The sequence below is a fragment of the Lactuca virosa genome, chromosome 1 (genome assembly GCF_052849685.1).
Source record: "Lactuca virosa cultivar CGN04683 chromosome 1, Lactuca_virosa_CGN04683_v6, whole genome shotgun sequence".
NCBI lineage: Eukaryota > Viridiplantae > Streptophyta > Magnoliopsida > Asterales > Asteraceae > Lactuca > Lactuca virosa.
This window is the reverse complement of record NC_136426.1, coordinates 234,112,806-234,129,397: the sequence shown is the minus strand read 5'-3', so window position 1 is coordinate 234,129,397 and position 16,592 is coordinate 234,112,806. Positions and strand designations below refer to the sequence as shown.

General features: G+C 32.4%; 1 protein-coding gene across 1 annotated transcript; it reads right to left on the bottom strand.

Annotated features, from left to right (window-relative positions):
• Positions 1-989: 989 nt before the first annotated feature.
• SYN3 (Rad21/Rec8-like family protein) lies at positions 990-7,324 on the bottom strand. The gene is made up of 14 exons (XM_079084024.1): positions 7,074-7,324; positions 6,379-6,637; positions 6,239-6,285; positions 6,101-6,150; positions 5,952-6,019; positions 5,462-5,835; positions 4,620-4,728; positions 4,384-4,520; positions 3,822-4,315; positions 3,389-3,428; positions 2,337-2,421; positions 2,113-2,251; positions 1,470-1,605; positions 990-1,300 (listed from the first exon to the last, which is right to left on the bottom strand). The coding sequence occupies exons 1-13, from the start codon at positions 7,195-7,197 to the stop codon at positions 1,501-1,503; spliced, it is 2,031 nt and encodes a 676-aa protein (XP_078940150.1). The 5' UTR covers positions 7,198-7,324; the 3' UTR covers positions 990-1,300; positions 1,470-1,500.
• Positions 7,325-16,592: the final 9,268 nt, after the last annotated feature.

Below are 16,592 nucleotides of genomic sequence, written 5' to 3'. Positions count from 1 at the left end.
TCCCTGGCCCCCTGGGGATGGGGATGGATACCCGCCCCCGTTGCCATCTCTAATTACGGATCCAATCAACAAGTGACACATGACATTTAATCTTCTATATAATTTAAAATGTTAGGATAAATATTATTAAATAAAGAGGGCTAAAAAGTAATTTGTGAGTTGAATAGCGGGAAAAAATGAATGTATTGAGCGCGATAAAAAAGTAAATTGAGCAGGATGGTTATTAACCTGCCGGTATCCGTTTCCTTTGTCTGCCAATGATTGGTGTTAGCGGGATCAGTTTTTTATCTATACATACATGTGACATCCCAAACTACGAGACTAAAGTGTTTTCTTTGCCTGCCGATGTATTTAGTGGTTTTTATAAATACGAGGGATATTACACAGATTGACAAAGATGAAATATCTAAGATAACCTAATGTGGGTTTGGATTCAACCCTGGGAAGACGTCTATTGATAAACTTGTAGTGATTTTTATTGATGCGACGAAGTTTGCACCAACATTGGTACAGGTAATTTTTCTGAGATCGCTCGGTTTAGATTCAGCACTGGGAGGATGTCCATCGACAAATATTTAAAGGTTGCTGAGGATATCAAGAACAAATCTTCTGTCCCACAGCTCATTGTACCTTTTTGTATAGGACAAGTTTTCATTTTTTTGTTAATATTGCATCAATCCCACGACAATGCACAATATACAAAGTATAACACATTTTATTATATTCTTTTAAGGAACAAACAAAACCTGGATTTTGGGCAAAATCCGAGAACAAAGAACCAAACAGCCATGTTGAGGTCTTTGTGCAACAAGTTCTTCAAGGGGTAACAAAAAACTTGCACATTTACAAGTATTTGTAATAAAATAAAAAAAATACACTACACAACTAAAAGCAGAAGCATCATGCCATAAACCAATATAAATGTTAAATTTTAGTTTCATAATCTTAAGTTAGTATTTACGAAACAACTAAACAATCTCATCTAGGCATTCCAGTAACAGGGAAAATATCTTTCGAAACAAAGCTTCAAAATCCCACAAAACCTTAATAATTTACAAATAAAGTTAAACATTAGGCTAGCTATCTGGCAACTTAAGTTCAGCTAAAAACCCAAATACCCTACACCAAAAAATAAATTAAATTGCTTCCAAAGAGTTCAACAAAACGTAAAAACCAAAATGGAGGAAGAACAGCAGAATTATTGAGCAAACTGTAGAAGACAAATCATATCACAGTCTTCCTCCAGTAATCATCCATCCAAACTTTACACAGATGGATGATCATGCAGCATTCAAATCAACTGCAATATCAAAGCACAACAAGATGTTGGTTTTTGCAAAATTGTAAAAAAAAAAAACAAATCAAATTCATTAATATGGTTTTAATAAGAAAAAAAAAATCAAAGTATATTGCTATTTGTTGCATTCAACAACTTTAAATACAACTGTAGAATACAAATAATATGTTACCAATATATGCAGCGATAGGCTTGGAGCTTATTTAGTTGGAAAACTGATGCTTTGCAAGCTTAGAGGTCACCTTCAGAATGATATCACCATATGGTTCATCTTGCTTTACTTCAACAAGATCACAGCTCTTCAAGACCTGAATCATTCATGGTTTAAAAATACCAAAACAATCAAACAAAAAAGTTTGAATTTTATCAATCTTGGAATTTTATCAAGCTTAGAGGTCACCTTCAGAATGATATATCACCTACATCCTACTTTTATTTATTCTTATTACACTACTGTACTTTGAAAAACTATCATGATAACAGCAATGTGGTCCAAATACAAAGTAATTCTACTGCAACTATATGCTACATTTTCCAAAGTATGTCTTAATAAGGAAAAGAAAATTGTAAAAGTATAATGCTATATTTTTGTAGAATCTTCAAAGAGTGTCTTGTTGGAAAAGAATAAAAAGTAGATAAATGAAAGTAAAATGCGATAACACACAAACAAATGAAAGCACATTGTTATTTCTTGTGTTATTCCTTCCTTATAAAACAATTTAACTTAGAATGAATTTTTAAACACTAAACACAATGCTTCAAAAGTCATCCGATTTTCAAAGTCAACAAATATATAATTAAAAAAAGAAACTTACCAGTGTCTCATAAAACATTCGAGCACATACTTTTCTTCTTTTTCCTTCAAGAATGGTGTTCAAACTAACAGATCCTGCATTCTGTAGTGTAGAAGAAGGGGTGGCTGATGACTTTTCCTTTATATATTGTGCAACAGCTCTGAACCACCATCACCAAATTAATTAAATAAATAAATAAAAACTTAAACAGTATAAATTTATTTATGTTCAACAACATTAATTACCTAGTTCTTGCTTGCAATGAACCAATTTCTGGTGGTGACCTTTGTCTAGCAGACGAGTAATCTGATTGAGGGGTACCCCTTAAACCTGTAAATCATGGTGAGTGAGACAATATATATATATATATATATATATATATATATATATATATATATATATATATATGTTATTACAAGTCACAACCATCATAGAAACATGTGGTATGCTGAATTTCAAGTCAAACAAAGAAAATAGCAATGTACTTTTATTAATTGTGTGTTACAGAATCTTTAATTTTTTTTTACTTTTTCTTCCTATTACATTACAGCATTGTAATTTGAATAACCTACCCAAATATAGCAATGACATACACATAGAGATCAATTTTTACTGCTATAACTCAAAAAAAAATCAAATATAACAATATGAAAAAGAAAAAAGCTAAAATCACAATGCTATAATCTGTTGGATTTTTTATGATAAGAAAAAAAATGGAAGTCTGATGGGTGAAAGCATGTTGCTATATCTTGCATTTAGCTTTCAAGAAAATGTATGTACAAATACAAGTGATGTTGGTTTCAAAGAAACTGATCTTCAAACCACAAACAAAATCATGTCAATATAGATCAAAAAATAACTGCTCTGATGACAAATGCCTATAGCATTTAAGGAAAAGACAACCTGACAAATGGATAGGCATGCCCTTTTCTTAGTCTTTCACCTAGTTTCCCAACTTATTTGTAAACTTTAATTTCTGACTTAAGAGGTTCACATATGGTCTTTTCTGTATTTTAATTTAACATAATTTCATTAGTTTCTTTAATCACCTATTTTAGACTAAAGATTTTCTCACATAGTCCTTTCTATATGAAGGTAAATTTTCTGGTATGCCACACATATATAGGTGGTAAGCAAGGTTACAATTTCTCCTGAATAAAAGAAAACAATCTCTTCTCCTTTTTCAATCTAAAACAACTCAATTGATTCTCAAAAGTCAAAAATGTACTCCTTTACCCTAAAGAAAAGGCAATTGAAAACAAAATATAAACAATGCAATGCTAAAAACTCCACTTACTCATTGGTGAACCACCATCCTCTTCAATAAAGGCCAGCTCCTGAAATAGAAATGCAGTAGTAGTGAGTTTCAAATACTCAACCAAGTAACCTTATTCAAGCATAGTACTTTAAAAGAAGTAGCCAAAAAAGCATTCTTCTTTCACTTTTTTGTTATAAATTGAAAAATCAGTCCAGTTATAGCAATGAAGATTGCTTTGTATTGCAATGACATTGGTATAATTACTCTGAATTTTTCTAGTGCAATACTGTAATATGTAGAAATATAAGTAGAAGAACACTGTTATAAAAACATCAAAGAAGATGCATTGCTATATCTTGCATTTAACCCAATTTTAAAAAATAAAAAAAAAAAAAAAAAAAAAAAAAAAAAAACAACAACAACAACTGAATTGATGGTATTTGAAAGATTAAAATTGAGCAAAGAAACTTACTCCAGCATCAGCATCATCAAGCTCAGGAATATCAGATAGAGCTCCAGTGTTGTCAAAGCCATGATGATCTTGGAAGAATGTGGCAGGCGTTTCCACATCAGATAGAAAAGATCCAGTAGATGATGTGGGGTCTGGTGTGGACCCTATTGTTGTCTGAACAGGATATGATCTGGACCCTCCTACATCAGTCATGGCAGGGGTATATTCGTCCATTGGAGGTGGAGAAGAGAATGATGTATTATTATTATTATGATCCGGAGAATATGTTGGTATCACATTGACATCACTGAGGCCGGGGCCCACATTCTCACGTTGATGTTCGATTTCCATCTCAGCTTCTTCTTCAATGTGAATCTGATGAGCTCTTGAGCCCACATTCTCAGGTTGATGTTCATGTTCAATTTCCATCTCAGCTTCTTCTTCGATGACAATCTGATGAGCTCTTGATGACATGTGGGCACCATCAAAAAGTTTACAAAGATTATCAGACAGCCCTGCACCATGCATGCATGTTTTATTAAATAATATTTTTTTTAATTAAAAAAAAAAAATCACTACTAACCAGTAAATACAGGTTCAAACAAGACTTTTTCCTTTTTACGGATATTGTTTACCCTCCCAACATCCAAAGAAGAGCAGGCGACTCCTTTTCTTTTCCGTAACAAGTTGCTGTGATCTTTTAAAGATTTTTCCATGAACCTAAATTAACCAACCATAAAAACCATCTCATCAGTCCTCACAAACACCATAAATATATTAATGTTTTTACATGAATTGTAGATAGAAAAGATTCCGTACTCATTAGTTAAGACTATAGCTTCATCATATTTTATCTTTCTCCGTTTTGCTCTTGGCTGATTGGCTACAAGAGCTGGCTCAGGCTCAGCCGGTGGAGTTGGTGCTACCTCTGCACACACTTATAAGTCAGGTCTTGCATATTTATGTACAACAAAAAACAAAGAAATAATCGCACGCACTTTCAAGTTTCATCATTTTATTCATTCAGTCACTTTTCCCAGGCTATTTAGAAAAACCATTTTAGGACAATATACCAAAAAGAAGTTATATTTTAACTATTTTACACTTAACTATTTCATGTAGTGATTAAAACCATTATATATTTCTTGACAGTTTAGAAAAAAAAATAATAAAGTCGGTTTATTTGATTTTAATTTTATGTATGGCTAAATACATGAGAAAAGCACAACACGCTTTCACTATTTTATAAATTTAGCTATTGAACTATTACTTTTTATTGATTTAGCCACTTAACTATTATGATAATAATTATAAGAAAATTGAAGTAAAAAAATGATGAATGTATGTTGTGTTTTTTGTATTCTAAGCAGGAAAAAGAGTTTTTTAAAAGCAAACTACAAACATAACCACTACACATTGGGCAACTTTGCGGTTTAACCACTAAGAATTTCAAACCATAAAAGTTTCAAACATTTTTCCAAATTAACCTTTTTACCTCTTATCTCAGGATTCATCTATAACTTTATTATATCAAATTTACCAGTAATATAAGCATTTTGACATAAATAGTTAATTAATAAAGTATTAGTGGTTAAACCCAAAATATAATGTTATTTTTTTCTGTAATTGCCAATAAATAATTAATTAAAAAGGCTACTCACCATACAGGACAGGTGGGTCAGAGTTATGATTGACTGGTTCTGAATGAGTTGAAGTTGAATCTAGCGGTGGAGTTTGGTGAGGTGGCACAAAGAATTCATCCATTGTTGGTGTTGGTAGAGCGCTTTGATTTGATATCTCTATCTCATTCACCAACTCTGGGTCTGGTTCCACCCTGTCTGGAAGAGATAGATGACCTGGCGGACTCATATGAAAATAATCATTATTATCAGCAGCATCACGTATCACTTCAGGTGAAGCTGTATCATTCTCATTCCCATTGCTAAACCTGTCACTACTTTGCCCTTGATGACTAGGACCAGGATCTTGAAAACCAGTAGTAGTAATTCTTACAGGTGGAGTTTCAGGAATAGCACTGCAAACAATAAACATGCTATGAAAAAAAATCATACCACATTGGCACTGAAAAGTAGTTTGATTAATCTAAATGACAACTTTTTTTGTTGGAAGTAATTTATAGCATAAGCATACCTTTCAACAACTGGCATCCCTCTTGACTGTGAATCATTCCCAGAGAGAGATGGATTGCTGGAGGCATCCTACAAAAGCATCAGTATCTGATGTTAGGCTTTCACGAAAAAGACATAAATGTCACAATAAAATACAGCTTTCACACTTACCTCGCCAAATGAAATCACAATATATCCTGAAGGAATTTGATCTCTATTTTCTGATATTGGTACAAGAAATATTTTATGAGGATAAGCTGACATAAACTTTCAGAAATTGTATTCAAGCTCACAATCATAACATCTTACCTGAGAGTGTAATATCTTCATGGCGCCTTAAATGGGTGTCGGGGGACCTACAATTACAAAAGAAAAAAAATCATTCAAACTATGTCATAAATCATCAAAATGACACTGATTTCATTCTAAAGAAAATATGCAGTTCATACCCAAATGGATCATAATCATCAACATCCATTAAGTCGAGATCAAATCTATCAGGCAATGTGATGGAATCAAATTTTGCTTGATTGGCATCTTCTGGCAGATTAATGTCTGCATTTGCATAGACCTTGCTTATGTCTATACGTAGGACATTATAGTCATGCTGGAGATACTCGACTTTCTTTGAATATATCCGAACAACACCAAGCAGGAGATGACCAGACATTCTTAGTGCAATTGGTACTTGTGGATTCATTATTTGCTCTACAAAAAAATGCTAAATTAATACATCAGAAAAAAAAATGTAGCCAAGATATAATGATTCAACATCTGAGCATGGAAGTTCATGTGATCTTGACAGAAAGTTGTTGCATTTACCTATTTACGTATATTTCAAAAGATAAAATTACAGGCAGAAAGCCCATAACCAGATAACAGCTGTGCGTCCTTGAGATTTTTTGTGCAAATTAAAAAAAAAATGTTTCTAAAGATAACTGAAACACAAAATAGGCCATAGTTTAAGAGACCCTAAGTACAATGAGAATGATGTTACATCCAATTGAAATAAGAAAACAAAATGTTCAGCAACACTAACCGATAAAGAAACCCGAAATAAAATACTAAAGTACGCAACTTTCTACCATAAAATATAACATAAGTTGCAGATAAACAGAAAGAAAAGTTGAAATCAAGAACGAACCAACAGTAGAGGGGATATTGACGGTGATATAGTTGGATTTCTTGAGCTTGTTTTGGAGATGGGCGGCGCACCACACCGTGCCCAATGGACCTTTTCTTGCAAGTAGATTGTGCGAATAGAACATTTTCAAAGTTAGCTTTTTTTGTATCTACTGTGAGATTTTAGAGAGGCAATTGGAGGGGAAGAAGATTATCTGCTCGAGAAACGGAGTTAGGGTTACAATTTCGGGGGAGCTTTTCGGGGAGCGGGAAAGAATTGGCGCCATTAAAGAGAAAATGTGACACGATTACGTTTTTAAATACGACATGGGCTGGACCGTTATTGGGCCGGAAAAGTAGAGTTTCTTTATTATTATTGCTAAATTAAAATCATGTAACGACATAAATACATAAAAGCCTTTATTTATTTCTCTGGAAGTACCATTTTTTTTGTGTTTATTTAGGTTCATTAAAGTCCGAAGTATGGCCGTTCACTATTCGGATAAAACCGAATTATCCAATTGGACTATTTGGTTCGGATTTTTGGATAAGTTTCCAATAAAACCAAATTATTATTTTGAATTTAAGATTGGTTACGGTTTATAAAATTAAAACCGAATAATCCAAAAAAACCGAACAAGAGTTTATTATTTATTTATTTATATATATTTGTTTCAAGTATACATCTTTTAGTTATTTATTAATTTGCTAAATTGTATTTTTAAACAGATTAGAAAGTATTATCTATTAAATACTTTAATAATAGTTTTTTATCTATAAAATATTGAATTATTTTTTTAATAGTTGTTCATAATTTTAATTCTCACCAAACAATTTATTTTAAAGTTGATTAATATTATGTTATATATATTTTTAAATGTCTCGCTTCTTGAAAACCGAATAGTAAAAACCGATCCAACCGAATTGTAATTTGAATGGTTCGGATCGGATTTGAATTTAATTTGGACTATTCGGATTCACGTTTTGAAAACCGAAATTAATTTGGATTCATCTGATTGGATCGGATCAAATTGATCCATCCAAACGAACACCCCTAGTCCGAAGTTTGTAACTTTTTTGTTTAATTTTATTTTTTTGTATTTTTTATTCATTAAAACTTTTACGTTTAGTAAAAGTATTTGATTCATTAAAACTTTTAAATTTTGCAAAAATGTTTGATTACATTGGGTAAACCTGCAAAAACGTAAATTGAAAAAAAAATTGCAAACTTCCTACTTCAATGAACTATAATAAGCAAAAAGTAAATTTGTATATTTCTAACTTTAAAGACTTTTATATCATTTGCCTATATCATGAATTCATAATTCCTAAAAATAAAATATGAATTACCTTTTAGTTGTGGAAGATTTATTGTTAAATTAAAATCATATATCATAGATTCATATTTTCTATAAATAAAATACGAATTAATTGCTAGTTGTGGAAGATTAATTGCTAAACTAAAATCATATATCGTAAATTCATAATTCCTATAAATAAAATATGAATTACTTTTTAGTTTATAGTTGCAGAAGATTTATTGCTAAATTAAAATCATATAATAATTCTTAAAATGATGTGTGATTTGGTCTAGTTGTGTGGTATTTATCTTATCACGCATTAAATCATATATCATAATTTCTAAAATAATAATTGGCCTAGTATTCTCGTTACGGGAGAATTATTGCTTTAACCATATATCGTAATTTCCTTATACTACATCCTTATGATAATAAAAGATTCTTTGTTCACGTGTCAGTCATCTCCTTATCTCCTTTCAGATTTCGTCCCATGTCAATTTATCATGATGTCCTTCATCTACACATTCAAATTCCCGCGCTTTTAAATAAATACAAAATACGCATATTTAACTTTGGTCTTTGGTATAATAAATATATCCCTCTATATACGTAGGTTTATTTGAATCATTATGTCAATCCAACATCTAAAGAATTAATTGTGAATCAGTTTATGTCGATACTCTTTATTAGTTTTACATATTAGTTTTTTTCATATTTTTTAGTTAGGCATTCTACTTCCATTTATAGAAATATACTTTAAAATAATTCTTTTAATTATTTAATGTTGAATGTTCGTTATTAGATCATTATTATGACACTTTTCTGGAAAATATTTCTTTTTTTAACTTGAATGCTATAACAGGTAAAAATCAAAAAATACCACGAACCATTTATTTTAACTTACTAACCATACATTATTTACTTTTGGAATACAAGTGATTTTGAAAGTGTATCAACATTTAAGTTGGTGAGTTCATAAGTATTTTGTTTTAGAAAGCATGTTCTTTGTTCCTTGAAAACCTTAGCATGTTCCTCTAAAAAATCCAATATTTTCCAGTGTAATCTAATGTAAGAAAAATGTGATCTTAAGTTCCTTCTACAATCACCTAGTAGATACAAGTTATATATAATTTAGATCGAACAGACAGTCAATTGTACGGTTCTACCCTAAGCCCACAACTAAACAAGGAACAGGAAATGAGGCGGAATCCACACATTCCACTGTTTGTCGGATCTACATTGTATGTAACCCTGGCGTATACACTAGGTAAATTACAGAGTTAACAGTGTTGGTCCTTTTTGAGTGACATCTACATTGTACTTAGAAAGTAATGTAAAATTGTTGTATTTGTATGAAATCCATTGTATATGTATATACTTAGTTAAACGTTCCATCCGAAAAGTATGTTTTTGTACTAGAAAATAGTATGTTGTACTTGTATGTTATGACCTGACCCATACTTGTTTCCCCTTATGATTCTTTAGTGTATACGAACTATATATATATATATATATATATATATATATATATATATATATAACCAAGATCGAATAGATAGTAGACTGTGTGAATTTGCTCTAAGCCCACAACCAAACAGGAACAAGAAATGAATCGGAAAGCACCCATTCTATTGTCTATCGGATCCTATTAATATACAACCCTGAAGTATACACCAAGGAACCATAGAGTTAGCATTATAGGCCCCATTCAAACTGTATGTTCATGTTACTAGAAAATTTGTGTGGTGTAGTTCTATTGTTTAGTAAAACTACCTGAAGTTATGAAATCTCGAAATCTAAACGCCTTAGTTGATACTATTGTGAGTTTTATAACCATACTTAATTGGACCGGTAAAACACAACGTTTTGTAGGCGTCGAAAAAGATATGACATTTGTCACCCGTAGACCTGTCGGTCCCACTGTAGCTAACAGCAAGGTGCGGGATTGTCAGCCACGTATAGATTTATACACAAACTCACGCTCTCCCTCCAGGAGACTCTAGTTATAAATTACAAGACTTAGAAGCCTGTACCAGGAGGGGTACAACCAAGTAGTACCTCACAGCTCTGTATAACTAGACACGAAGAGCATACTAATGTTCTTTTGTGCTTGAAAATGTATGAATTACATTGTACTAGTAGTGTACAATAATTATACTTTAAATAATCGTTTTAGTATGATATTCATGGCTTAGTAAAATATTCCCTAAACTATACATATTATAGTTTACATGTATGTTCTTTATGAAATGAGAATCTTAGTAATTTAACAGTTTATATAACACAATGAATAATTTTGAGAATTATACCTTTTACTCGACATGATTACAAAAAGGGGTAAAGTTTTATTTAAATAAGTTTCATGTTTCAATATATATATATATATATATATATATATATATATATATATATATATATATATATATATATATATATATAACATATATAATTGAGATCAAACAGACAGTCGAACAAATGGTTCAAACCCCAATCCACAACCAGACAAGGAACAGGAGATAAGGTGGAAAACATCAGTCCTAAGTCTGTTTAATCTTAATTATATATCTTTATATATATAAACATGTATTTCAGGAAATAAAAGAATAAAACAATTTAAGTGGTTTGAAAACACTTTTTAAAATAGTTTAAATCAGTAGAAATAGCTTGAAATGTTTTTAAAACTGTTTCGAAGTTATTTAAATGATAACACAAGATTTCCCTGTGTTTTTACTTGTATTCCCCCCCCCCCCCCCCCCTAAAACATTAAAAAATGGTAATAACGTAGGGGTATGGACTCACCTTATGTGAGTGATTCGCTTGAATGTTCGATATAGGATGTTATTTCCACGAGTGAAGTCCCGTAGCAAAACCGAATCCTAATTAGCATTTTATGTAATATATATGTATACAATTAGTGTATATAAACATAAGATTGATAAGGAATTGGGCTAATTTGTAAGTTTAACTTACAAATAAGAGTGTTAGAAGCAAAAATGGAAGGCTATTATGAGTTCATGGCTAGCCCCAAGAGTTCACGGCCCAAGAAGATCTTGGTGTTCTTGGGTTTACGGTTGAGTGTTCTTGAAGAAATGAAGGAGATTCAAGGGTTTTTGGCCCAAAGATCTTGATGAAATGAAGAACACTTGAAGATCCAAGCAAGATCCTAAGAAGATTCAAAGGATTAAAGATGATAGTTGAGAGAGAAAAGGGTGTTCACGGTTGGAGTTCTTAGGAGAAAAAGGTGTGTTTTCGGTTGTAAAAAAAATAAGTGAGGAATGATTTCGGTTGAACTCATATACATACATAATAGTTTTCGGCTGTAAACACTTCCCGAGGAGATAAGATCTGAGGGTTTGCGGTTCGAGGAGTGAGTTCTCAGCTGTGAACTGAGGTTTACGGCTGCGAGCGTTTGCAGTCCGAAGGAAATGGCCAGCTGCGAGGGTTTGCGGCTCGGATGAAGGGTTCTCGGTTCCTATTGTTTTCCTCCTTAAACATACAACACATTTGAATACAAGGTCTATACCTTTATAACTTATTAACCTAGCCTTTTTAAGATAATTAAAGAAATAAGTTTGACCTTTATTTGATATGTTTTACTTTCGTTGACCAAGATTGACTTTTACAATAACGAAAATAACGGGTCGTCACACCTACATTTTTCTTTACTTCAATTATCAATATTATTTGACCAATTCTTTAACAAATCCCTACAATTAAGGCATTAAATACCCCATCAGCCATTAATATAAAATTCGTTTTTATTAGGAAATTATATATAGAATACTAGCGTTTTACACTTACATATTGAGAATTTTTATCCAGTATGTGTAATAGGAATGAGCATGGTGCGGTTCGGTGCGGTTTTTTGCTAAAACCGAACCAAAAACCGCAACTTCGGTTTTTTGAAGTTTAGAAACCGCATCGTTCGGTTTGTATGCGGTTCGGTTTTTGCGGTTTTTTATGCGGTTTGTTTTTTTTTTTTTTTTTTGCGGTTTTTTGTCAGCTTTTTTATTTGGTTTTGTTTTGCCTTTTTACTAAAACTCATGTAACTCAACGAGTTACTTTGACTCGGATGAGGAGTGTTAATCATTTCTTAATAAACTTTATATAGTGATGAATCCATACCACCACCTATTAATAGGTTTGAACTCAAATGACATAACCACTCATTCAACATGCTTCTAATGCTTGAATATAATACGAATTAAATATAATATTTGTTTCGCATGTACATGAGATAATATCAATTAATGTATTCATAAAAATGATACTATCATCACTAGTACTCTTCATATTCATATGTTAAAAAATATAATAAACATTATCTGTTCTTGTATATATATATATATATATATATATATATATATATATATATATATATATATATTTCAAAATATATAATCATTATCTGATAAGATAGATATTTATATTTATAAAAATTTTAATTGTCATGAATTCTTCATTCTTATAAATATCAATACTTTATATATATATATTGTGCGGTTCGGTTTTTTGCGGTTTTTGCAAGACTAGAAACCACACCGCACCAAACATTTTCGATTTTTGCAAAACTGAAAACCGCACCGTCGGTTTTCATTTCGGTTTCGGTTTTTCGGTTTCGATTTATGCGGTTTTTTCAGTTTGCGGTTCGATTTTTGCTCACCCCTATAGTGTGTAATTCCTACTAAATTACCATTATACCCTCCTCATGCCATTTGAATTCGATATTTATTTTGCAATTCCTGTAAATCAGCCATGAGATCAGAAAAACTAAATAATTTAAAACATAACAAAAAAATGAATTCTTATTATAATAAAAGACTCCTTGTCCACATGTGAGTCATCTCCTTTCAGATTTTGTCCAATGTTAATTTATCATGTTGCCCTTCCTCTACACATTTAAAATTCCTACGCTTTTAAATAAATACAAAATACATATACTTAATTTTGGTATTTGGTATAATAAATATATACATCTATATACGGAGGTTTATTTGAATCATTATGCCAATCCAACATTTAAGGAATTAATTGTGAATAAGTTTATGTTGATACTCTTTATTAGTTTTATAGATTAGTTTTTTTCATACTTTTTAGTTAGGCATTCTACTTCCAGTTATAAAAATATACTTTAAAATATATTTTTTTTAATATTTAATGTTGAATGTTCATTAGTAGATTCGTTGTAAAACATCTACAACCAAAAACATGTTTTTGAAAATCACATTTCCTTCTTTATCAACTTTGTTTTTGAAAACTCATTTTAAACCAACCACATAAACACCTTATGGTTTAGGAATTAACCTCCAAGCTTTGTTTCTTTCAATTTCAACCAATTCAGATTGCATTGCAACAACCCAATCAGGATGTTCTAATGCAATCTTGACTGTTTTTTGTTCAATTTTAGAAATAAAATCATTGAACATGCAAATATCTTGGTATACATTAAGAACTTTGTTTCTTACTCTAACATGTGTTATTGTTAACACACCAAAATTAGGATTACCAATAATTTGTTCTTTAGGATGATGTAACGTCTGTGTTTCTGGGCTAAACATTAGTATAGTGATGTAATAGTCAGGTCAACCATTGTAACCTATTTTGAAGTAATAAAGATGAATTATTTGTGTAATACGTGAATTATGTGAATTTATGTGCTTATTACTTATTTATAATGGTATAATAAATAAATGATAAAAATAAGCGTAAAAAAATAAAGTGTTAGATAAACCCAATATCGATGAAGAAAGTTGTATTGGTCATGACAAGGATTCCGGACATATAAAGAACGCCGAAATCCGAGTTATAACGAAGAAGTTATGACCTGTCGAAGTTTCACGACAAAATCGGCACGACGCTGTGTGACGTAAATAGTGAATTTATGATAGATAACTTTTTGGCCTTAGTAATCTAAACCAAAGTTGTAGTATACGATAAACCGAGAGCGTGCATAAAAAGAACGCCCAAATCTGACTTCGTATGAGGAAGTTATGAATTCTCTCAGATTTGGCTTAGCAGTGCACAACCCGAAACTTGAATTTTAGATCGAGCAGTTTTTGGCCTACGTGACCTAAATGAGAATTGAAGATCTCATTAATAGGAACTCAACGGTAAAAAGACATATGAAAACGGAGTCCGTATGTAGAAGTTATGAATTTTACGCGGACATTTAACAGTATAATCTCCTCGTAATGTTAAATTTAAGATCGGTCGAGAATTAGCCGACAAAGTCAAAATGAAAGTTGTAGATCTTATTTTTACCTACGCGTGGATATAAAGAACGTCAAAAACGGAGCTTGTATGTGAAAGCTACGGATTTTGGAAGTCGGAAGTGTGTTGTGCGAAAATGGGTGACGTGACACAATCTTGGCCATTGCTTTCTCCCAAAGTCTTGCCACCAGATGGCGACATGTGGCACCAAGTTCAGCCATATTTCACCCTATAAATAGAACCTCTCACACCCTCATTTTCTTCACACCTTTCACATTCTTTATTCTCTTTACTCTCTCTCTAAACCTCCCAACCCCCCCCCCTAAGCCCTAGGGAACTCCCCTAGCGCTAGAAGAGAGCCCCGGAGTGCTCGACGGCTCCGAAAAGAAGAGTTTTTCGGCTCGGGAATGCTGCTCCAAGCGAAGCCCGGTTTTCAAGAAAACCTGTTGTAAGTGAGCTACGCCTACGCTATTTTTAATATAGCTTTTAATTAATTATAGTAACGTTATTAAGACCTTATAATAATTATTTGGGCTATTATTATGAGTTATATAAATGTCGTTATAATATCTTTTTAAGTACTCGCGGTACGGGGAATCTGGTTTAAAGGGTCGCATAGGGTTGTTGGATTTCAGAAGTGCTATATGCCAAAATGGTCCTCCCCTCCGGTGTTTTATGTCTGGCCCCTGTCTGTACATAGTGGTTGGAAAATATTGTTTAAACGCTTATATAATAATAATAATAATAATAATAAGACTAATAATTAGTCACGGTAAACATTAGACTAAAATCTAGTGGTAATAATACTAGGTTTCGTCGAAGGAAATTATTTTTAAGAAGCGAAGCGCTGTCTGAGTTCGGAATCACCACCTTTTCAGGTGAGTGCATAGTCACTTTCATCTTACACATATATATGAAGTATTTTATATAAATTATGTGCTATGTGTGCATATTATATTTATACTTGCTATCTATGCTGGATGAACAATTTTTATACATGTTTTAAATGATTTAAACTGTATATGTTTTTTATATCTACAAAAATGTTGGGGTAAAACATGGGTAGATGTAATAGACGATGTGTGATAAAATGATGATAGGCCTCGATGTTGTTGTTGTTGATTCTGTCGTCTAGCGGAGTATGGATGACGACCACAGACTCTTCTAGACGGTCTAGTGGAACACTAGCAGGCTCGCAACCTGTAGGTGTTTGTGAACGATGTGTTCACCGATGTATTCCATCCCCCTCATGGTTGCCTTAAGGACATTTATTGTTGAGGAATCCCCTTAGCAGTAGTGTCCATCCCGATGATGATCCTTAGGCTAGGTCCCTTATGATAGGTGTTTAGGGACGTAAAGTGAGGACAACGGGAACGAGTAATCGGGTTATTGTTGGTTGATGAAATTAAATAACTTAGTTATTGTGAGTTGAAAACCCTATGTGCTCACCAGGCTCCCAAGCCTGACCCACTCAGTTTCATGTATTACAGGTAGTGGCGTTCGAGCATAGATGTGATGTTTTGGATGAGGGATTACGGACATAGGCCTGCAGATATGAATAAATGTAGTAAGGCTTATATTGTACTGTTTATGCTTTTGGTCAAGCCAACCCACTGATAGTTAGACGAAACAACCAGGATGGAGGAAATGACGGACGTGGATGCAAGTACAAGGATTTAATGGCATCCAAACCATCGTGTCTATCTGGAAACCCGACACTGGTGGAAGTCATGAATTGGATCTCCGAGATGGAGACAATGTTTGAGAGTTGCGAGTGTAGCAACAGACAGAAGACCGCTCTCGCGGTTCCTCTATTAAAATCTGGAGTACTAAGCTGGTGGAAGCTACTAGCTGATTCAATGCCCAAGGGTGAAGCAAGCAAGATGTATTGGGAGGATTTTCTGGTGCAACTGAAGATGCAATACTGCTCGGAGCAGGATCTTCTGGAAATCAACAATGAGTTCCAAAATCTGAAGAAGGGAAGAATGAGCGTCGCTGAATACACTGCAAGTTTTACAAAGAAAATGAAG

Coding starts and splice junctions, on each gene's coding strand:
- SYN3 (XM_079084024.1), bottom strand. CDS start 7,197: ATGTTCTATTCGCACAATCTACTTGCAAGAAAAGGTCCATTGGGCACG. Junction 6,020..6,100: donor TTGTGATTTCATTTGGCGAG/GTAAGTGTGAAA, acceptor ATGCTTTTGTAG/GATGCCTCCAGCAATCCATC. Junction 3,429..3,821: donor TTGATGATGCTGATGCTGGA/GTAAGTTTCTTT, acceptor TTTCTATTTCAG/GAGCTGGCCTTTATTGAAGA.